Here is a 23222-nt window from a genome sequence, read left to right as displayed (position 1 = left end):
GAGCCAAGTCTTTTGCATGGATTCAAGCTGTTGACTTTTTTTGAGAAGACAAACTATTTTAGAGTAGGGTTAACTTTTGTGTTAGGTTCCAAAGTCAATTTAGAGATGAAAGTAAATCTACTGGCAAAAAGTGGCTCAGAATTCAGACGTTTTCTTTTTCTTTTGCTTTCTCCTTTCCCAGACGGCCTGACAGCATTAGTTCAGAAGAAAGCATGGAAAACTTTTTACAAGATGAGTTGGACTACGACATGGTAACCAGCTTACATTTTCTTTTCACTTCAATATTATATTTGGTAACCAGTACACATGCCCATTTCTTCTTTGCCATTAAATTTTTCTCTTCCAAATATTCTACCAAACATTCAGAAGGAAATCTGATTATCATACCATTAATCAAATGATGAGGGACCACTTAACGCATACAAATATGTGTAGTTTAGCTTTGTTATGAAATGTATAATGCAAAATAAGTGACTGAGATATTCAATCAGGAGATCTCTATCTATGTAATACTCCTATAAAAAATGTTCACTTTTTGAATGCTTTTAAGTTTTTCAGAGCTTGCTCTCTGTTAGGGAAATAATGCGACAAATCAGCCTCCAACAAAACAGCCCTTTATTGCTCTAAGATTGACGTGGCACTGACTTCACTAAATACAACCACAAACACACAAAAGAATAAAAACTACTCTCCATTATTATATATTGCATGCCTTACGCCAAGAAATTTTGCTAAAACTGTGTTTCTTTAAAGTATTGAGTATAATCAAGTTGAAAGCCACTCAGAGCTGACCCTCCAGCAGGTTTTTAGGGGCAGTAAATTGACTCAGGGGGTGATCACCCATCTGTCTCCCTTAAAACAGTTAGTGGATTTGAACTGTTTGCCTTTGGGTTAGCAGCACAGCTCCTTACCAGTAAGTTACCAGAGCTCCTTTTTTGAATTGATACATACTTATTCTAGAAAATATGTTAAGAAAAGAGAAGATCATGAAAATGTGTAAAGAGGGGTATAAACTTCACACCTGTGTTCTCCTCCTCCCTTTTTTCTCAAGCCTATCTTTCATTCTTCTTCCTGCCTCTTCCCTCTGCTCATGCCCTATCCTTCCTCATTCTTTCTCTTTTTCTCACCCCTTTCTTCCTTTTGCTTTTCCCCTTGAGCCTGAGTGGTGCATTGAATAAACCCAACCAAAAAGTCATCAGTTTGAACTCACCAGCCACTGCATGGGTGAAAGATGTAGCAATCTGTTTCTATAAAGATTGCAGCTTTGGAAACCCTATAGGGCAGTTCTCTTCTATCCTGTAGAGTTGCTATGAGTCAGGACTGGTGCAATAGTATTTTATTTCCCTTCTGAAACACCTCACATATGCCTACCTCCAATACACACCCCCAAAGAGCCTCTTCTTGAGAGCCAGTTCTACCCTGGAAATAGATGTCATTCTGCCCACACCACACCTCCCTCATGATCAGAACAGGGTTCCTTTCCTTCACTGTATTTGTCTAGTTAAATCACAAGTCATAGGTAACATCTTTTCCAGTGAATGATGTTATTCATTGTTGGTTGAGTAGGAACCTGAGCTGTATTTCAGAGAACCCGAAGAGCTGCTTCAGGTACTCACAGAGCTGGAAGAGCAGAATCTTACTTTGATCCAATACTCCCAAGATGTAGATGAAAATCTTGAAGATGTGAATAAAAGAGAAAAACTTATTCAGGATAAAATGTAAGTCCCTGAAACAAGATTTATTCTCTATGGTGAATACTAATCAGAGACTAGTTCTGACCAATTAATGGATGAGCCTTCCTCTTTGTTATTCTAGAATTAAAGCTGAGATATGTATATTTCTCATTTCATTGTAAAAGGTGAAGTTACACTTTCACCATTGAACTTTTACCTCTACAATCTTTTCATTTTTAAAAATATTTCTCTAGCTAGCAATAACAGAAGATAGTTTAAAAGAATCATAATTTAATTATCATTTGATGATTAAAAGAATTAAAATGGTGCTTAACCATCTTACTTTTGGTCCAGTATAGTTTTCAACGTGTCACCAGGCTAGCTGTCATCTCTTTAATCAAATAATTTTGGATGATAGTGCTGATGAGTGCATTTTACACAGCAAAATAGCTCTTTCTTGAGACTAAATACATAATTTTGAAATGCAAATATCAACATATGGGGGTAAGATATGGGATTTCTCTAAAGAAAGAGAAGTTGGATTTAATGATTCAGAAAATTTCTTTCTACTGGAAAATCTTATATGATTATAACTCTGGAAAATATAAAATAAAAAGGAAGTGAATCGATTTTTACACATACATGTTGTAAAAATGTGTAAACTCTTTTACCAAACGATTTGCTGGGCCATAAAATGGCAATCTTTAAAAACAATAGGTCCAATGGCATTTCATATTAAAGCACATTAACTTGCTCAGAAGGTAAAAACTTAAAAATTACTTTTACACAATTCATTACCACTGTAATTACCTTGCCCTTTTCCCAATTTTCATAGCATGTGGTTTCCAGCCCCAGACTATGATTTGCAGTGTGGTGAGGGTGGAGAAGTGAAATGTTTAGTCAGGCAGGAAGGAAAAAATCTGTATCAACATCTCTCTAAGGTATCTTTACCAGAATGGCTAGGCAAAGGAGTCGGGAATATTTTCTGTATTTTTAATCTTTAAAGAAACCAGTTGCCAATGAGCTAACTCCCAAATGCACAGTGATCTTGTGTATGTCAGAGTAGAATTATGCTCCATAGGTTTTCAAAACTCTTGTGTTTTGTTGGGTTTCAATAAAAACAAACCTGGTGTAAAAAAGAGCAAGTGCCACATGGGGATGGCCATCTGGCATTTACTAGCTTAATAAAGGGAAACTGTCTCTGTCCACAGCATCAATAACACAAAACCAATTCCCATGAGATCATACACGTCCACCATGCTCTCATACCTCTTTCTACTCCTCTCAATACCAGTCTGACTGCTCTGGTGGGCCCAAAATCCAATGTGATAGTTCACAGACCACACCATATTAGGGAATCAGAAGGTTATAATTCAGATTAATAGTGGAATACAGTCAAGACAGCTCTCAAAATGTGCATACAGGTACATCAGCCTCAAGCTTCATGACTCTACGTGTTCCCAGATTCTCAGTATTGTCTTCCTCCCCAATTGTCAAAAGTTCTCAGTCCTGCCAATATTAGCTCTCCACCCAATTGTCCAACAAAGTTCTCAGACCTACCAACATTGGTTCAACACTCAATTGTCCAACAAATTCTCAGTCCTGCCGATATTGTCACATACACCCCCACAACCTCCTCTAAGGTCTCATCTCACCTCCCATCAATTCTCCGGTTCAGCCATGGCTGCTGCTGCTGATGCTGTCCAGAAGCATGTCCTATATTTCACCAGGTTGAGGGAAATCTCTCTTCTCTGTGGAGGAAGAATTCCATCTCTTCTGGTAGGGGAAGATTCCTATTCTCTGTAGCTAGAGCTGTTCAATTTATTGGTGAGGCTAGACAACCCTCTTGTAGATTGTTGAGACTGGCCAATCCCCTTGTGGAATGGTAGATAACCAACTCTTTGGTGGATAAACCAGCAATCTTCACTCACATAGTCCTGCCTCTTCACAGATAGAAAAGCCATGCCAAGAGATAAACTTCATGCCAGGTTTTTCTTACAAGGTTCCACTGGGAACTCAAACCACCAACTTTTCTGTTAGCAGCTGAACATGATAATTTTTCCTACCACTTGGGATATTCCCTTTGTTGTTGTTATGTGCTGTTGAGTTGTTTACAACTCCTAGTGCCCTTACGTACAATAGCCCTGGAACTTCCTCTATCCTGTGCCAACTTTACTGTCTCTGACACACCTACCCTCATTATCCCAGTCACTGTATCAATCCATCTCATCTATGGTCTCCCTCTCTTTCTCCATCCCTCCACCATTCCAAACACGATGTCCCTCTCCAAGGATCAGTCCCTCCTTACAATATGTCCCAAGTATGTCATACAAAGCTTCAAAATCCTTACCTCCAAGAAGCAGCCTGGTTTCACCTTCTCTTGGATGAACCTGTTTGTTCTCCTGACAGTTCATGGTATACTCAACACTCTTTTCCAGCACCACAGCTCAAAGGCATCAATTCTCTGTCTATCATCCCTAGTAATTTTCCAGCTCTCTGATGCATAGCAAGCAATTGCAAAGACTATGGTCTGGATCAGGCATACCTTAGTCTACAGACTGACATTGTTGCTCTCCAGTATGCTGTAGAGGTCCCTGACAGCTGACTTTCCAAATGCAATTCATCTCTTGATTTCCTGGCCAATGGTACCAAGAATGTTGATTGGGGAACCAAGCAAACTGAAGCTCTTAATAATCTCAATCTCTTCACCATCTATCATGATGCTGCCAATCGGCCCAGTGGTGAGAATCTTTGTTTCCTTGATGTTGAGCTTCAATCCATATTGATGGCTGCAGTCCTTGGCCCCCTGCAGCAAGCACTTCAAGTGCTCCTCAGTTTCAGCATGCAGGATTGTGTCATCTGTGTCACACTCCTCCAAATATAGCCCAGCCTCCCAGATAGTCTGTTCTGCAAATAGACTGAAAAAGTATGGAGGCTCCTTTTTGGCTGGAATCACCATCCTGCAGTGATCCACCAAAATGACGAACATAAAGGGAAAGAGGAGAGGCCCTTTAGGAAACATGGATTTCTTCCTTTGGCCACTTATATGTGAATCTACAAGACAGGAGATATTGTAGACGTCAAAGGAATGGGCATTGTTCTAAAAGGAATGCCTCACAAATGTTACCATGGCAAAACCGGAAGAGTCACAGTGCTACCCAGCATGCTGTTGGCATCGTTGTGAACAAACAAGTTAAGGGTAAAATTCTTGCCAAGCAAAGTAATGTGCACGCTGGGAATATTAAGCACTCTCAGATACAGCTTCCTGAAATGAGTGAAGGAAAATGATCAGAGAAAGAAGGCAGGCAAGGAGAAAGGCGCTTGAGTCCAGCTGAAATGCCAGCCCGCTCCCCTCCCGCCGCCACCTCGCAAAGAGGCAAACTTTGTGAGAAAGAATGGAAAGGGGCCCGAGATGCTGGAACCCATTCCCTATGAATTCTTGGCATAATAAAAATGAAATAAGGCTGTCTAGTAAGAGAAAAAAGAAAAGGTATGGTGACAGAATACATCCCTTGTGTACACCCTTCCTGATTTTGAACCATGCAGTGTCTCTCCTTGCTCTGTTCTGACGACTGCCTCCTGGTCCAAGTATAGATTTTGCATTAGCATGATCCAGAATGGATTCCCATTCTTCTCAGAGTCAGCCAGTTTTGATTTACGCAGTCAAATGCCTTTGCATAGTTAATAAAACACATAGACATTCCTCTGGTACTCTCTGCTTTCAGCCATGATCCGTGTAACATTAGCTATAATATCTCTAGTACCATGGCCTCTTCTAAACCTGTCTGCACACCTGGCAGTTCTCTGTTGATGTACTGCTCCAGTCGTTTTTGGATCATTTTCAACAAACTCTTGCTTGCATGTGGTATTAATGGTATTGTTTGATAACTTCCACACTCTGTTGGGTCACTTTTGGGATGGGAACAAATATACATCTCTTCCAGTCAGTTGGCCAGGTGGTTGTCTTCCAGATATCTTGGCACAACTTAATGAGTGCATTCAGGGCAATGTCTGTTTGTTGAAATATGTCAATTGGTATGCTGTCCGTTCCTGGAGCCTTGCTTTTTTTCCAATTCTTTCAGATCAACTTGAACTTCCTGTTTCATTACCACAGGCTCTTGTTCATACATTGTTTCATGAAATTCTTCTGTGTCAGCCAATTCCTTTTGGTTCAATGACTCTGTATACTCCTTCCACCTTCTTTTATTCCTGTTCTTACCATCAGGTGAAATCCATGTGTATAGCCTGTGTTTGTGTTGCTTATAAAAGGTATTTGGGATGAATAAATCATTGAATGTGCAGAATTCTGTTGTTCTATCTCCAACTTCATTTCTGTCACTGAGTCCATGTTTTCTAACTACTGATTGTTCTTCCCTATTCCCAGTCACCGATTATTATTAATGCATCTTGATTGCATGTTCGATTGATTTTTGACTGCAAAAGTTGGTAGAAATCTTCTATTTCCTTCTCTTTGGCTCTAGTTGTTGGTGCATATATTTGAATTATAGTGGCATTCACTGGAATTCCTTGTATGCCTATGGATATTATCCTGTCACTCACCACATTGTACTTCAAGATGGATCTAGAAATAACTTTTTTAATTATGAAAGCAACCCCATTTTTTCTCACCTTTTCAACTCTGGTATAGTAGATCATATGATCATCTGAGTCAAAATGTCCCATGCCAAGCCATCTCACTTCACCAATACCTAATATGTCAATATTTATTTGTTTGATTTCTTTCATAACAATGTCCAATATTCACTTTAGATCACTAAATATTCTGATTATCAGACATGTTTAAGATGATTTTCATACTAGCAGTGTATTATGACTTGATTTCCTAACATCTCCACTCTCCCACTCCACGTGGAGGAATACAGAGGACCCACAAAAACAAGGGAGGGGAATAAAACGTGTCTTGATAGATATTAAAAGCTGTACTTTTTCATTAATCCCTCTGACTTGAAAAGCTGAATGTACTTTGTCAATATTTTTAAGTATAGACTGTGTGTAGGCTGTTGACACATAATCTGGAAAGAATGTTCAAACTCCTGACTGAAGGTTTTGTCCCTACACCAGAATTACAGACAAGGGTCTCTTTCTTCTTTTGCCACAGAAATGCCAACATAGAGTTTCTTGTGGAGCAAAAGGAAATGCTTAAGGCTAACTGCTTGAGAGAAGAAGAAAAAGCAGCAGAACTGAAATTAAGGTCTAGGCTGTTCAGTTTTGGAGAATTTAATTCCGAAATCCAGGTAATTCTTTGTCTGTGGTATTTTTAGCTCATGATAATAATAATTTCCATTTGCTGTGTACTAAGCATTTTAATAAAGTCCATCACAAATCCTAGACTGATGGGAGAGAAAGAAAATTACATCTTGTCAGTGTATAGTAGTTAACTGAAGTAAGTTGGTAGAAAGCATGCACATCTTAATACGTGGCTTGAGGTATTATAGTATTGAGCTTTCCTCCCTATAAATACACCTCTTCCAGACAAAGGGCAAGTTGTTCCATGACTGGCATTAGTGGGAGCAAGTAATGAACAGAAGAAGCCCTGAATAAACTGAAAATGAAAATGAAAAATTTGACCAACAGAGAGCTTGTAATGGATTCAGGGTCTGCGCAGATGGACTCCATAGCAAAGCACCTGTGATTTCAGATTACTGGGATCCACAATCAGCACCCTTGCTACCAGCAATCAGGGAGATTAGGAGACATTGCATTGGGCAAATCCACTGTCAGGGATCTCTCCAAATTACTGAGTAGCAAGGATAACAATTTGAAGACTTAAGGTGCACTTGATTCAGACCATGCATGGTTTTTCAATCGCTTGCTGTGCATCTGATAGCCAGACAGTGAATAAAAATAATAGACGAACTGATGTTTTTGAGTTCTGGTGTTGGAGAAGACACCGAATATCCCACAAATGGCCAAGAAAACAGACGTCTTAGAAAAAGCACAGCCAGTGTGCTCCTTGGAGGCATGGATGGCACAACTTCATCTCACATATTTTGAGCATGTTGCTAGGAGAGGCTGTTATTTGGAAGGGGATATCGTGCTTGTAAAGGCAGAGCGTCCGCAAGAGAGAGGAATGCCCTCAACGAGATGGATTGACACAGTGATTACAGCAGCAGGCAGAAGTGTGTCGCAGAGGGTGAGGATGGCACAGGAGGGGACAGGCTTCACAGCGGTTGTTCACAGGGTCGCTGTGAGCCATACTTGACTTGATGGCACCCAACAGTAATAATAGCATACCTAATAACAACAACAACACAACAATAACTGTCAAATAGGCAACCCAGAGGTAGGCAGTTTGAATCCACCAGCGGCTCTGTGGGTGAAAGATGGGTAATTTCCTTCCGTCCTATTTCCTGCTTCTGAAAACCCACTGGAGGGCCAGCTATGAGTCCGTCCTGACTCAACACTACATAACAGCAACTGTACCTAAAAATGAAACTAAACCCACTACTGTTGAGTTGGTTCCAAGTTATAAAAATCCTCCATGGGTTTCTAAGGCAGTAAATCTTAACAGGATAAGACCGCCTGTTCTTCAGAAAAGCATCTGGTAGATTCAAACTCCCACCTTTTGTTAGTAGCCCAACATGAAACAAACTGTGTAACCAGAACTCCTGAATCTCCTAAAAAATATTTTTCCTTGATTCAATTTTATTTTTAGATAAAATGTTCATTTCCAGTATAATGTAATAATAAAACATAGAAAACATCACAAATCATGTGTATCATATGGAATTTTTTCAAAGTGAACACACTTATGTATACATACACACACGCCCCAGATTAAGGAATCAGGAACCGAGCATGACCAGCACCCAGAAACCTCATCTTCACCATCCTGCAGATATGACCATTAGCATTCTTGTTTTTGAAGTTCAAAAAAGAGTGATCATGTAAAGTGTCCAGTTTCTTTCTCTCAAAATTATAAATTTGATTGATCCGTGTTCTGTTGCATAGCAATTGTTTTGCTCATTTCTATTTCCTTATGCTATTCCATTGTTTCATTTGTGAGCATATTCATTTCTGGCCTTTGTTATCCTTCCACAAAGAAAGCTGGTCAAGTTCCATCAGGAGGATTAAGTCAGCACAGAGTACAATACAACATGGATTAGAACTACAGAATCACTGAGTTGGAAAGGAGTCTAAGTGACATCTAGACACATCTCTCCCTCCCCCGGCTCCTCTGTTTCTACCCAGCTTTAATATGATGAGTCTGCTTAAGACATTGCTGTGGTCCCTCCCCACTCAACTGTTCAAAAGCATCCAGAGCTCTAATCCTGGTATTCAGTCTTCCATAGCCCTGTCCCACTTACCTTGGGAGGATGGGAGGGGTTGGCATCCTTTGCAGCTTTCCTTGGCAGCCTCTCCTCTGAAGTATGCTGGGCTGGGTCTGCCATCTGGTGGCAGTCCCTAGAATCAGCTGATAGTTCATTTCCTTGCTGTCCTTAAGCCAATGGCCAGAGAGAGCTTTATTTCCTTTTTCTTTTTTGCCTTTTGGGCTGAAGGCCAAGCTCTCCCTTACTTTCTTTTTGATACACAATTACTTTCTTTAATATCATTTGTCTCTCTTATTTTTTGTCTTACTTTTTAAAGAAAATAATCCATTTTTCTTCTCCTGTTTGACAAAGGGAACTTTTATGAAGGACATCCTGAGTGGCCACTGCCATGCGTAAAGCTCTTTCTAAATATTCAGAGTTCTCCTTCAAGAAATCTCCAAAGCTGCTAAACATTCTCATACTAGAGTTGCTTTTTCTCAGAACTATTACTTGGTATGTTGTTGTTGTTATGTGCCGTGGAGTTGCAACAGCTCTGAAACCTGCTCTATCCTGTGCCAACCTTATTGTCTCTGACACAGCTACCCTCATTACTCCAGTCACTGAATAAATTCATCTTATCGAGGGTCTTCCTCTCTTGCACTGTCCCTCCACCTTCCCAAGCATGATGACCCTCTCCAAAGACTGGTCCCTCCTCACAACATGCCTAAAATATGTCAAATGAAGTTTCAAAATAGTTGCTTTCAAGGAGCAGCCAGTCTGTTCTCACCCTCTCCAGGATGAACCTGTTTATTCTCCTGGCAGCCCATGGTATATTCAATACTCTTCTTCAGCACCACAGCTCAAAGGTTCTTCTCTATCATCCCTTGTTATTGTCCAGCTTTCTGATACATAGCAAGTAATTGTGAAGACTATAGGTGTGGCATTCACTTCCTAAACAACATGCCTCTGAAAACTCTATGAATTTTGAGAAATGATGATAGTTACAGAAAGGTTTAAGGTCTTTTGTTCATAGGGTTGCTATGAGTTGTTCTCGACTCGACCGCAATCAACAACAACAACAACAAAAAAACACACACATGGCCTGGATCAGGCACACCTTACTCTCCAGACTGACACTGCTGCTCTTCAGTACTCTGGAGAGGACCCTGACAGCAGACTTTCCCAATGCACTTCATTTTTTTACTTCCTGGTTGCTGATACCAAGAGTGTTGATTGTAGAGCCAAGCAAACTTAAGCTGTTAACAATCTCAATCTCTTCACCATCTATCATAATGCTGCCAATTGACCTAGTGTTGAGAATCTTTGTTTTCTTGATGTTGCTTCAACCCATATTGAAGGTGCAGTCCTTGGCCTTCTGCAGCAAGCACTTCAAGTCCTCCTCAGTTTCAGCAAACAGGATTGTGTATCTGCATAACATAGGTTGATGAAGGAAGTGCTCTCTTATATCCGTTCCACAGCTGTTAAGGATTTGTAAACCCATGTGACTGAAGTTAAGGTAGCTGGCGATCATTCAACCAGCAGGGGCTAATAAAGCCAATCACCAAGCTTCCTGACACCACAGAGACCTTTAGCGCAAACACTACAATCAAATGTTCTGTTAAATAAGGTATTGAAGAGACAGAGTTTTGGCATCAGATCTCTGCTTTTAAAAGCACGTGATCTGCAGGGCATTTGTGCCAGGGCTGGGAGCCACAGTCGTCTCAAGTCCTTTGTCTTGCCTTATGTGGTTCTCAGTTTCCTGAAAAGCAGAAACTGAGTGAGGGCATGTCCAGTAACGCCGTTTACTTTCCCAGCGGTTTACAGAGTTCTTTTTAACTATGAGTGCCGGGCACTAATAGGAGAGTAGGTGAGCTGGAATAGATGACTCCAGCTCCAGGGTGGCTACTGCCACAGAGTCCCAGCGGCCAGACACTGGGGCCAGCAAAGTGTGACCTTAGCCAACACTTTCGACATCACAGATGGTGACTTAGAAATACTGCAAGGGGGTCTGAATGAATACACAGTGAAAGCTGTTGTTAGGTGCTATCGAGTTAGCTGCAACTCGTGATCTGTGCACAACAGAATGAAACCTTGCTCACAATACGCCGTTGTCACAGTATCTGCTGTGTTCAAACCCACTGTTGTAGTCACCGCGTCAGTTCATCCCCTAGAGGATCTTCCTCTCTTTCACGGAGTCTCTGCTTTTATTTCACTGATCCGCTGACTTCCTTCTCCAGGGATTGGCTCTTGCAAACAGTATGCCCAAAATATGGGAGACTAAGTCTTATTTCCTTCCTCCTAAAGATTACCCTGGCTACACCTTAAGATGGAGTTGCCTTTTTTGTTATTGACTCACTTTGAAATGCATGCGGGGAATTACACACACACACACACACACACACACACACACACACACACAATGGGAGAATGCATTTAGTCACTGAGTCAGCATTTAACAAGTGTATAGTTATGTGAAAGGCTCTTACTAAGTGTACAAAGCAGGGCACTCTGGCGGTGTCGTCTGCAGGGAATTGCAGGTTGCTAACCCCAAGCTCATAACAAACTGTGGCTGACTCTGAGAAGAATGGGAATCCCAGAACATTTAATCGTGCTAATGTGAAACTTATACTTGGATCAAGAGGCCGTAGTCAGAGCAGGGTAACACTGCATGGTTCAAAATTGGGAAGGGTGTACGCCAGGGATGTGTCCTGTTCCCATACCTTTTCAACCTGTATGCAGAGCAGATTACCCGAGAGGCTGGGCTCTATGAGGAGAAGCATGGCATTAGGATTGGTGGAAGATCTATTAACAATCTCCGTTATGCAGGTGACACAACCCTGCTTGCTGAAACTGAGGAGGACCTCATGCACTTACTGCAGAGGGTCAAGGACTGCAGCCTTCAGTATGGACTCAGGCTCAATGTCAAGAAGACAAAGATCCTCACCACTGGACCAATCGGTAGCATCAGGATGGATGGCGAAGAGATTGAGATTGTTCACAGCTTCAGTTTGCTCGGCTCCACAGTCAACACTCTTGGCACCAGTAGCCATGAAATCAAAAAACATATTGCGATGGGAAAGTCTGCGGTTAGGGGCCTCTCTAAAGTACTCAAGAGCAACGGTATCTCTCTGGAGACTAAGGTCCGCCTGATACAGGCCATGATTTTTGCAATCACTTGTTATGCATCAGAGAGTTGGACAATGACTAGGGAGGATAGAAGGAGAATTGACGCCTTTGAGCTGTGGTGCTGGAGAAGAGTATTGAATGTACCATGGACTGCCAAGAAAACAAACAGATTCATCCCAGAGAGGGTTAAACCAGGCTACTCCTTGGAGGCAAGGATTCTGGGGCTTTGTCTGACATACTTTGGACATGTTTTAAGGAGAGACAGGTCTTTAGAGAGGGACATCATGCTGGGTATAGTTGAGAGACAGCGCAGGAGGGGAAGACCCTCTATGAGGTGTATTGTTCAGTGACTGGGGTAATCAGGATGGGTGTGTCAGAGGCAATGCGATTGGCACAGGATAGAGCACGGTTTAGGGCTGTTGTACATAGGGTCGCTATGAGTCGCAAATGACTCGACAGCACATAACAACAACAACCCTAAGCTCTGGTGCTTCAGATCTACCAGTTGAGAAAGGCTCTTCTCAGAAAGCCCCCCAAGGGTCTGCTATGAGCTGGTTTGGAATCTGTGGCAATGACGTTGTTAGGTGCCATCTAGTACAAATCATAGCAACCCTATGAGTAATATATCGGAACCCTGTCCTATCCTGTGCCAACCTCACAATCTCCGACACACTCGAGCCCATTGCTGCAGTCACTGTGTCACTCCACCTGGTTGAGCATCTTTCTCTCCTTTGCTGCCCCTCCACTTTTCCAAGGATGATGTCCTCTCCAAGGAGTATCTTCTCCTAGTGACATACCACTGAGAGGACTTTGTTGTTGTTTTTCAAGGCATTGTTTCCTACATAAAAGTTTAAGCATCAAAAGTAGCCCCTCCTCTCCAGGTGCTTAGCCTAAAAAAAGAGATAAGATACAGAAATAATTATCGTACAAGTTGCCAACAATTTTAGGATTACAATTGGGAAGTTTATTGGTCCCAGAATATATCTTCTTCAGTGCTCAGGGAATCAGCCACACAAAATAACCAAGAAGAAAAAAGTTTTCTGTCTTGTTATAATTACTTTTCATATCTAGACTGAAATATTTTTTAGGAAAATAGTCCTAGATATAATATTATAATGATCTGGCTATCAGTCTTTATAGATTAAGTATCACTGCTCCATTCTCTCACCCCTCTATAATATAGTATTAAAAGTATCCCTAGTCCAAAAAAGAAGGGAAACAATTAGCATGTCTTTTCATTGTATTAAGGTAAAACATTTTACGTGTGTGTGTGTGTGTGAAAAATGAACTATTTATTTCAAAGTATTAAAATACTTTATTGATAATTTGGGTTGGGTTTTTTTTATAAAAAAATTACACTTGTTAAATGAGTAGTAAGTAATGTAAAGTTTTCTCTTTCTCATTTCTTCCCAATCTTAGGAAAAGTTGATTGAATCTCTTAATAAAAAAATCAATCAAGTGTACAGAGTCTGCATAGGAGATGCTGAGGTTGGCAGTCTTAACCCGGTTCAAAAGCTGGTCAAAGTGGAGTCTCGCCTGGTGGAACTAAGTGATCTCATCGAATCTGTTCCCAAAGAACATGTGGAGGCAATAGAGAAACAGAAGCAGAAAGAGCGGAGGCTAAAGTACTTAATGCCTTACAGTATCAGTTCAATGAATGCCTTCTTGTAATAAGCTCTGGTTTTGCTTGGATTCCACATGGTGTGAAGTCAGAGCCAACTCGGAGTTGACCCTCCAATGGGTTTTCAGAGGCTATAAATCAGAAGATGCCCCATCTTTCTCCCTCAGTCTCTAGTGGATTTGAACAGCCAGAGAGAAGGGCTGTCTTTGGGTTAGCAGCACAACTCTCTACGATGTAGGCCACCAGCTGATTCTCCAGCGTGTTTTCAGAGGCAGTGAATTGGTTAGGAGATTGCTCCTTCTTCCACAACACAGCTGGTGGATTCGAACCACTTGTACCTTTGAGATTACAGCACAGCTTCTTACCACCAGGCCACTGGAGTGCCCTTAAAGTGAAATAGCAGTGAGGAACCAGTTCCCTCACTCACTCTCTGATGGCTATCATGTCAGATCCAACTCACTGCGAAATAGTAATGGTGTACATCTTTCTTGCTTTCTATCTGTAATTAATAGTTACAGGGCTATCTTTTCTCTCTTGTGCCAGAGCCCGTGAGGAGAAATTGAAAGAAAAACAGAAGCACCAGGAGGAACGGCTCAAAGCTTCTCTGGAAAGAACTGTCTCACAACCAAAGAAAAAGGTTTGTGCTTTCTTCTCAGCAGTTCCATCAGTAGCAACGTGTGGAGTGTTTCTGTGATGTCCAACCAAACATCCCGTAGTCATCCAATTTATCCAGACTGACTGTCAGTAAATTAATCTTTCTTGTTCACAGCTTCATTCATTCATTGGTGTGGAGTCAGGACCAACTCTGAGTTGAGCCTCCAGTGGGTTTTCAGAGGCTCCAAATCAGAAGATGGACCTTATTTCTCCCTCAGTCACTGGTGGATTTGAACAGCCAGAGAGAGGGGCTGTCTTTGGCTTAGCAGCACAACTCCCTACAATGTAGTCCACAAGAGCTCCCTACAGATATTAAGCAAGTGTTTATAGAGAGAAGTTGGTGTGGTGTGCTATCCACTCAGAACTGACTCATAGCTGACTCTCTAGCGTATTTTCAGAGGCCGTGAATTGTACAATTACAATTATTTACAATTCGTTTATAATTATAAATTTACAATTATTAATTTATAATTAGTTACAATTTAATACCTCCATTTTCAATTTAAAATTATTCAAATAGTTCCATTTTCCATGAGACCCACTTTTTAGTAAAAGGTGAGATTTTCTCTTCATTATGAGTTGGAGTATGAAATATATAGCTCAGGAAGGCAATGACTATCATTCTAATCGCCACATAGCGCTTATTGTGTGCCTCCTCCCTACCCGTCTTTTTAGCTAAGTACAATATAACTGTAAAACAGGAAGCTGGTAGCCTCAAAAATGAGTTGTACCACCAGACCAAAGGCAGATGGATTGCATCCGCCAGTGGCTTTGCAGAATGATGGACAATCTCCTTCTGTGTGATTTAGAGTCTCTGAAGACCTACTAGAGGGTCAGCTGATGAGTTAATTGAAATTTGACAGCAGTGAGACCTATTAGAGAAGGAAAACTCAGATGTCTGTCTACTAAGAGAGGCAGCAAAAGAGAAGGAAACTCTCAATGAGAGAATGACACAGTGGATGAGCAATTGGCTCACCTATAGCAGGGACGGTGAGGATGGTCCAGGACAGGGCAGGGTTCACGTCTGCTGTTCATAGCATCACTATGAATTGTGGTCAACTTGACAGCACCAAACCACCACCACCACCCCCGAGGTCCAGTTCTCACAGGCTTCATTGTACTTGAAAAAACTTTAATTATTCTGACTGTTAAACATCATGTTAAGTACCATGTACAGATGTGCACTTTTCAGAAATCAACTTTGACATCTATAGCCAATAGATTTTGGAGGAAAATAACCTGTCTAGTAAGTCAATGATGTTAGGACAAATGGATCCCAACTTGCAAAAGACACAAACCTCAATCAAACTATGGACAAAAATTAATTTATCTAAATGTAAAAATGAAACTGTCATAAAGCATGGTACTAAATGACAGCAAAAATAAGAACAGCAAAAGAGAAAACTGACAAATCAAAAGTAAAAACTTTAGCACATCACAGGACCTTATCAAAAAAATGATGAGATAACCCCATTGACTGGGAGAAAAGATTTGGTATCCATATAATTGATAAGACTTTAATATCTAGACTATGTAAAGAACGCCTCTTGTTTGAAGAAGCTGGAATCTGGAAGGTAGGTCTTTTTTTATTTGACTAGCAATCAGTTGTGGGCTTTTTAACTTAATTAACAGTCAGAAATGGGCTGTTCTTTTTTATTTAATTAACAATCAGGTGTGGGCTAGGAGCCTCTTGTTTAAATCACTTAGAAACCAGTGGGTGGGCCTTTGTGATTAAAAGTTGGTTGGGTCCTCAGGCCTGAAGCCCCAATGCCTGGTGCCTAGTGTGAAGATTGATTTGCTACTAGAATTACAAACTAAATTGTCAGTTTTTGTGTTTGGGGGGAATATTGTTTTAATTGATAAAGCATTTTTCTGACAGTTTGCTGCACTGAGATAATTTCTGAATTGCTGGGATAGTGAATAGTGGGATGCTACTGGTGTGTCAAATGCCAAAAAGTTTTACCCATGGCTTTAGTAGAGCTTTCAGATTAAGGCAGATTAAGAAGTAGGATTGGACATCCACTTCTTAAACTACAGGTCTCTGAATAGTTATAATATAGTGGTAGAACCTGGATTGGAAGTCAGTCAAAATGAGGAAAAATAATGGCAAACATTCTTTAATAATCGTAGCATGAAATATATGTAGTTTGAATGTTGTAAAACTAAAAATTATGAAAAACGAAATGGAGAACATAAACATCAACATTCTAGACATTAGTAAGATGAGATGGACTAGCTTTGGTCACTTTGAATCAGATGTTCACATGGTATCCTGTGCTGGAAATGAAAAACAGAAGAATGGTGTTGCATTCAGTCAAAGTAAATTTCAAGTTCTATCCTGAAGTACAATATTGTGAGTGATAGGATACTGTCCACATTCATACAAGGAAGACCTGTTAATCTGACTATTATTCAACTAATTTTGTGCTGCCCAGGGACTAGTGTCTGAAGTGGTATCTCATTGTGGTTGGGATTTGCATTTCACTAATGACTAATGATGTTGAGCATCTTTTCATATGTCTGTTGGCCACTTCTAGCGAGTGGGTCTGCTAACCCAAAGGACAAGCCTCTGGCAATTTGAACCAACCAACCAACCAACCAACAGTTTCTTAGGAGAAAGATGGAAAGCATCAGATGAGTTGGTTCTGACTTCATTGCAATTTGAACTGTTGAGTTGACTGACCTTTGACTATCTTCGGTGAAATGACTGGGTCCTTTGCCCAATTTTTGGATTGTTTGTCTTTCTGTTGTGGAATTAAGGTATTCTTTACATTGTTTTTAGGTGTCATTGAGTCAAGTATGACCCACAGCAACCCTATGAAGAATAGATATCTACACTGTCCTATCCTGTGCCATTCCCACACTTCCTGACACATTGGACTATTGTTGTTGTTGTTGTTGTATAACATAGAGTCGGAACTGACCCATAGCTGATTCTCCAGCAGGTTTTCAGAGACAATTAGTTGCACAGGAGATTGGCCATCTTTCTCCTGCATAGCAGCTGGGGGCCTTGAACCACCCTTCAGGATTGTAGCACAGCTTCTTGCCACTAGGTCTATAGAGCTTCCTTATATGTTGAATAGGTATGGAGAAAGAATGCAACCCTGATGTACACCTACCCAGAGATGCCTTGTAAATTAGGCTTGGCATTGTCCCATCAAACCATGGGATTGATGCTTGTTGAAAATGACTCACCGGCAACTAATAGGATGGCTATTATCAGAAAAATTGAAAAGTACAAGTGCTGGCAAAATGTAGAGAAGCTGGGATGCTCATCCACTATCTGTGGGACTATGAAATTGTACAGCCACTGTATCTAATTTTGGTGGTTTTTCAAAGCTTTATACACAGACTTAGCATCTGACCTAACAATGCTACTCTTACATGTACACAAAAAAGAATTGTAAGTAGAGACAAATAGATACACTTGTTCATTACAGCATAATTGTCAAAAGGTGAAACCAAACCAAGTATCTTTTAGCACCTGAATGAATGAACTTTGAAAACATGCTGAGTGAACTCAGACACAAAAGAATATTGTATGCAAAGACATGTTGTGGTGGTTGTTATGTGCTATTGAGTTGCCTGTGACCCAATGTGCAGCAGCTCTGAAGCCTGCCTTATCCTGAATCAATCTCACTGATTCCAATACACCTAATCCCATTTCCCCAGTTACCGTATCAATCTCTCTCTTCCGGAGTCTTCCTCTCCTGTGCTGTTCCTCCAACCTTCTGAATATGATGTCCTTCTCTAAGGATCGATCCCTCCTAGCCACATGCCTAAAGCATGTGAGACTGAGCTTCAAAAATCCTAACCTCCAAGGGGAAAATTGGTTTCACCCTCTCCAAGAGAGACTTACTTGTTTTCTTGGCAGTCCATGGTATGTTCAAGACTCTTCTCCAGCATCACAACTCAAAGGCATCAATTCTTCTTCTGTCATCCTTAGTCATTGTCCAGCGATCTGATGCATACGTGCACCTTAGTCTCTAGACTAGCATCATTGCTCTTCAGCACTCTGGAGAGGTTCCTGACAGCAGATTTTCCGAATGCAATTCATCTTTTGATTTCGTGACTGCTGGTGCCAAGAGTGTTGATTGTGGAGCACTTCAAGCTGAAATTGTTAACAATCTCAATCTCTTCTCCATCCATCATGATGCTGCCACTCGGTCCTGTGGTGAGAATCTTTGTCTTCTTGATGTTGAGCTTCAATCCATATGGAAGACTACAGTCCTTGACCTTCTGCAGCAAGTGCTTCAGGTCCTCCTCAGTTTCAGCAAGTAATGTGTCATCTACATAAAGTAGGTTGTTGATGATGCAAAGGCATAGACCAAAGATTACTTAGCAGTCAGTGTGAAGAAGAAATGGGGATGGAAAAAGAAAGGCAAGAGGTATAGAGTTTTTGTTTTAGGTGAAGAAAAAAGTATTGGAAATGAATTATTATTACACAATACTAACTCAAATGTTCCTCATTCCTGTTGAGTCAGACTCAGACCAACTCAGAGCTGATCTTTCAACAGGTTCTCAAAGACTGTAAATTGCACAGGAGAAACACTCACCTTTCTCCCTTAGAGCAGCAGGTAGATTTGAATTGCCTGTTTTTGGGTTGGCAGCAAAACACCTTAGACACTAGGCCACTAGATCTCATTGCACAATGTAATGAATGCAATTATCACCAAATTGTACACATAAACATGACTGAAATGGTAACTGTTGTGGTATGTGTCACCACAATAAAATTACATTATTAGTTGAGGTTAAATATATATAACACCTCAACAATCAGATGAGAAATACTTGTTAATTGAATATTTTGATCATAGGATATAAATCAGTGTGATCTATTAAAACTAAAAAATGAAGCTAAAAAATAGAGTAAAAGTTAAAATTTTAGTTAAGTCTTTTGTCTTAAGGGTCTAATTATATCTATTTCAACTGAACATTTCCTACCAAGACTTTACTGCCTTGTTTCCTCAAGAGTTAATTATTGCTATAGCCCTCTCATATGTACATTATTTTCTAATGTATCAATCTTTCCTTTTCGACTATGAACATTGTAACCTTTGAATTCTCAAAGCTCTGAATTAACACAATGAAAATCAAAACATAGAAGTTTTTAACTTCATAGACCACTTTATCAGAAAGTATTAATGGCAGAGATTATCAAGGGAGATCCTTGACAGTTTAAAAAAATAAACAAAACTCTGACATAAGAAAAGGAAGTCAAGAATTCCAGTCCCTCCAGGGCATTTCAATTGTTATGACAGAATGTCATATGCTATTGTTTAGTTTTGCATGAGCCAGGAACTTTGTGCAATGCAGGGAAGAGCTCCACACAAAGAAATCATTCCGTTTAAAATATCAGTGACTTACTTTCTGAGAAACCAAATTTCATCTGGCATGACAGACTATGTATGTTAAATGCCTCCTCATTCATTCAGCTGCACAAATTCAGCAAAAACAGAGAAATTCCAAGGTTAAAAAATAATTTGGATAATGATGTTCCTGAGGAAATTAATAGATGGGAATCGAGATTTTTTTTTTACTCATGTTGTTTTTGTTGATTGCCTTTGAGTCAAGCATGACTCATAGCGACCCTATGAACAAAAGGCCTGAAGCCCCTCCACAACTATTGACATTAATCAAGGTTCGTTATTTAGGAAGTAAATACCACTCCTTTGACTCATAACCATATTTTATTGGTTTTGAGGCTGTAATTCTTTTGTTGTTCTTGGGTTGGTTTTTTAAATTAATATTTTTACCATTTATATACATTGTGTTCTATAAAGTCCTTCATTTACATTATATTTTGTTAATTTATATCATGGGATTTTTTTCTTCTTACAGTTATCCCACCACAAATACTTTCATGAAAGCATATAAACCAGCTACATCATGCTTCATGTCCTAATACTTTAGATAGCCAATTGTTCATCCCTATCAAACCAGTAATCTGAGAAAACAAGCACATCTCTTTTTTCTGAAGGATCATCTATCCATATCTGTCACCGACCACCCGACCACGGTCGTGACAAGAAACTCGAGGGGTTTCTTGGTGAAGAGCAGGTGAGGGACGAAGTCGGCGAAAATGAGAGTCTGCACACCAGGATGATGTAGAGAGCTCTAGTTTATTATCTTAAAAGCTTGCTTTTTATACATTTAAACTTGTTAAACTTGACTTACAGCCAACATTTTGTGATTACAAAGCTCACATAAGATTTTAACTAGAAAAAACAAAAAGAAAGTATTTTCTATTACTAAATAATAGCATCAGCTATTAAACATTCTTTGAACAAGAAACACAATGACCTTATGTTGGACATCTGCTAGACAATGGTTAATGGTTTACATTTCACTTCCTTTCCTCTCCTACTTTGTGTTACTGTATCTTAGCCACCTTTGTTTTTGCCTTTGTACTCATGTTTGTACTGTACCACATAAGGTCCAAGCCTAATGAATCTTAACATCTATTTTCCTACACTCTGGACCATTCCTATGTTTATCAATAGCTTTTGCAACTTGTTTCATAAGATTTTAATTTGTTTTTGTTTGGCAATGTGCACTAAGGCATACGACTTCCTTTAACTTGTTTTTACCAAGTTAACTTGTAATATTCAATTCTTTTTCCTTGGAATACAAAACGTCTGTATAAGGAAGAGGTACTGGTGTTGGAGTTGGCAGGACATATGGTCCTTTATAAGTACTTTCTTCCCACCACCTGTTATTTATCTGGTAATATTTCCTATTTCTTGAAGAGACCTTTACTTTTAGAGAAGTTTGTTTTTTGAGTCTTTTCTTAAACCTCTCTGTTTTATTCTCATTAACTATGACTTTCTGCTGTTGAAACTAGTCTAAACTTTCTCCTAATACACAATTACATTGCTGAATATGAGTTGCAAGTATCACAAAAGAGGGATTAGATACATACTCAAAGATCATATTCAAAATTATACTTTTAAGAACAATCTCAATTTCTTTTATATTTTCAGCTTGTTTGTTATCATTTCCAGGAACATCAAGTGGTTCCTGATTAAGGACTTTAGTTAAATCTTTATCCCAGTTCTGGTGAAGTTCCCCTGATTTTTCCCCAGAAACTCCCATTCTTATCACAGCACATAGCTTAAAAATAGAAAAGCAATTCCTAGAAGCAACTTAATTTCCAGAGGTTTCCCGGGATTATGAAGACCCATCTGTAACAAATATCCAGGCATCAGCCCACTCACAAGCACAGGGCTTGCAAGATTCCCTCTTATGCTATCCTTGAGGTCAGAGACCCCGTACAGGCGCTGACGTCCCATTTTGTCACACGGGCGTCGTGGCCGGAGAGGACAGCGAGGCGGGTGTGGCACATATCCATAAGCAATAGACAGTCCAGAAGCTATCAGGTTGCAGCAAACCACCCTAGTTCACAGCATCTTCTCTTCATCTGGTTGGGTTCCAGTCAACTCATCCCCAACTATCTGTGATTAGGTTTGAATGGGCATCAGCTGCAAGCTAAGTCCACACTAAGTCCCTGCGTTCCAGATCTTAGTGTGTGTATTCAACTCTAGCCCCATATGGGGATAAAGCCAACAGGCCAGGGGTCCTCATACGCCTTACTCCTCGAGCCAACAACCCTTTCCTGCTCGTCCACCCCTCTGTGCATATTAGATGAGCTGTGCTGAAGGAACATGTCCAAGCTCAGCCTATTTCTCCGTTGTATTCCTCCCACTTCACTCCTGTGGATTCAAGTGAGTATCCTTGAGTGAGCATACGTCAGGGGTAAAGATTGAGTCCCACCCATTACTCTAGGAAGATTTTATTTTAATGGGTTTGTGGATCCACATTAGATTGTTGATGGAAGAGATTCAAGTCTGAAAGGCCAACAGGAAAGGAGGAGAAAGATAGTCCTTCTATAACTGAACAAGCAGTTTGGCTTCTGAGGCAGGGTAAAGTTGGCACCCATCAGACCTTACTTCCAAGTCTTGAGAGCTTTCTCTTAAGCATTTCTTGGTGCAAAGACTTGCAATAGTCAAGTATCAGTATTTACGACAGTGCAGGAGTTCTTAGTTTGGTTTAATGATCTAAACGCCAGCTGTTGTTCAACACAAGTAACCTAATTCAGGAAGGAAAAACAGCTATGGAACTTACCAAGAAATACTGTCCACACCGTGTTTTTCAGTAGCTATCCTGGACCAATATATTCTATTTGATGTCCTTACAAAATCTCAATTACCCATAAAACATATCTTCTATCTTCTAACACAGGTGCTCAATGTATTACTTTGCCAAGCATGTTGAGATTATCTTTCTCTGTACTTAATAGACTATATTATTCATTGCAAAATCATTAATATTAGAATTTTACTTATAAGGAGCACTGGTGGCCTAGTGGGCAAGGAGTTGAGCTGCCAAACTGAAACCGAGCAGTTCAAATCCAACAACTGCTCCCCAGGAAAAAAAGGAGGCAGTCTACCTCTGTGCAATTTACAGCCTCTGAAAAACCCCGAAGGGTCAGCTTAATTATATATTTTTTTAAATAACCTTGTTGAAGTATTAAGTATTTTGTTTTCATTTTGTTTCAGTTGGGAAGACGACTTGTCTTTCGTTCAAGGCCTCTATCTGGTGACAAAAAGGAGCTACAGTTAGTCAGCGAGACGACAAAAACACAGGACGACGACGTTTTTTTTATTTGAATATAATTCGTAAGGCATTTTATTACCCAAAAAATTTTAGGCATATTTTTATATTTTGGTTTTGAGTAATAGTCTGCCCTCTATGCCAACGTAACCAGTTGGAAAAAGACAACCCTTAATTTTAACGATCATAGGTACGGGAATGGAAGCTCTATTCTTATGCTGAAACTTTTCTTTTTCCCAAATATCAAACAATAAAGCTTAA

General features: G+C 40.1%; 1 protein-coding gene and 1 pseudogene across 1 annotated transcript in view; both read left to right on the top strand.

Moving 5' to 3' along the window:
* The window catches only part of CCDC38 (coiled-coil domain containing 38), a 58600-nt gene extending 35583 nt beyond the window's left edge, over positions 1-23017 (top strand). Inside the window, exons 8-13 of the mRNA XM_006888566.1 lie at positions 182-251; positions 1567-1718; positions 6793-6928; positions 13490-13695; positions 14235-14328; positions 22907-23017. Coding sequence (XP_006888628.1) covers positions 182-251; positions 1567-1718; positions 6793-6928; positions 13490-13695; positions 14235-14328; positions 22907-23017 — 769 coding nt within the window. The remainder of the gene's footprint in view (positions 1-181; positions 252-1566; positions 1719-6792; positions 6929-13489; positions 13696-14234; positions 14329-22906) is intronic.
* On the top strand, positions 3086-5121 carry LOC102862020 (annotated as a pseudogene).
* Positions 23018-23222: the final 205 nt, after the last annotated feature.

The sequence above is a fragment of the Elephantulus edwardii genome, unplaced genomic scaffold (assembly GCF_000299155.1).
Source record: "Elephantulus edwardii isolate Elephantulus edwardi_28Jun2011 unplaced genomic scaffold, EleEdw1.0 scaffold00068, whole genome shotgun sequence".
Classification (NCBI taxonomy): Eukaryota; Metazoa; Chordata; class Mammalia; order Macroscelidea; family Macroscelididae; genus Elephantulus; species Elephantulus edwardii.
Note: the sequence above shows the minus strand (reverse complement) of the source record. Positions and strands in the feature narration are given on the sequence as shown.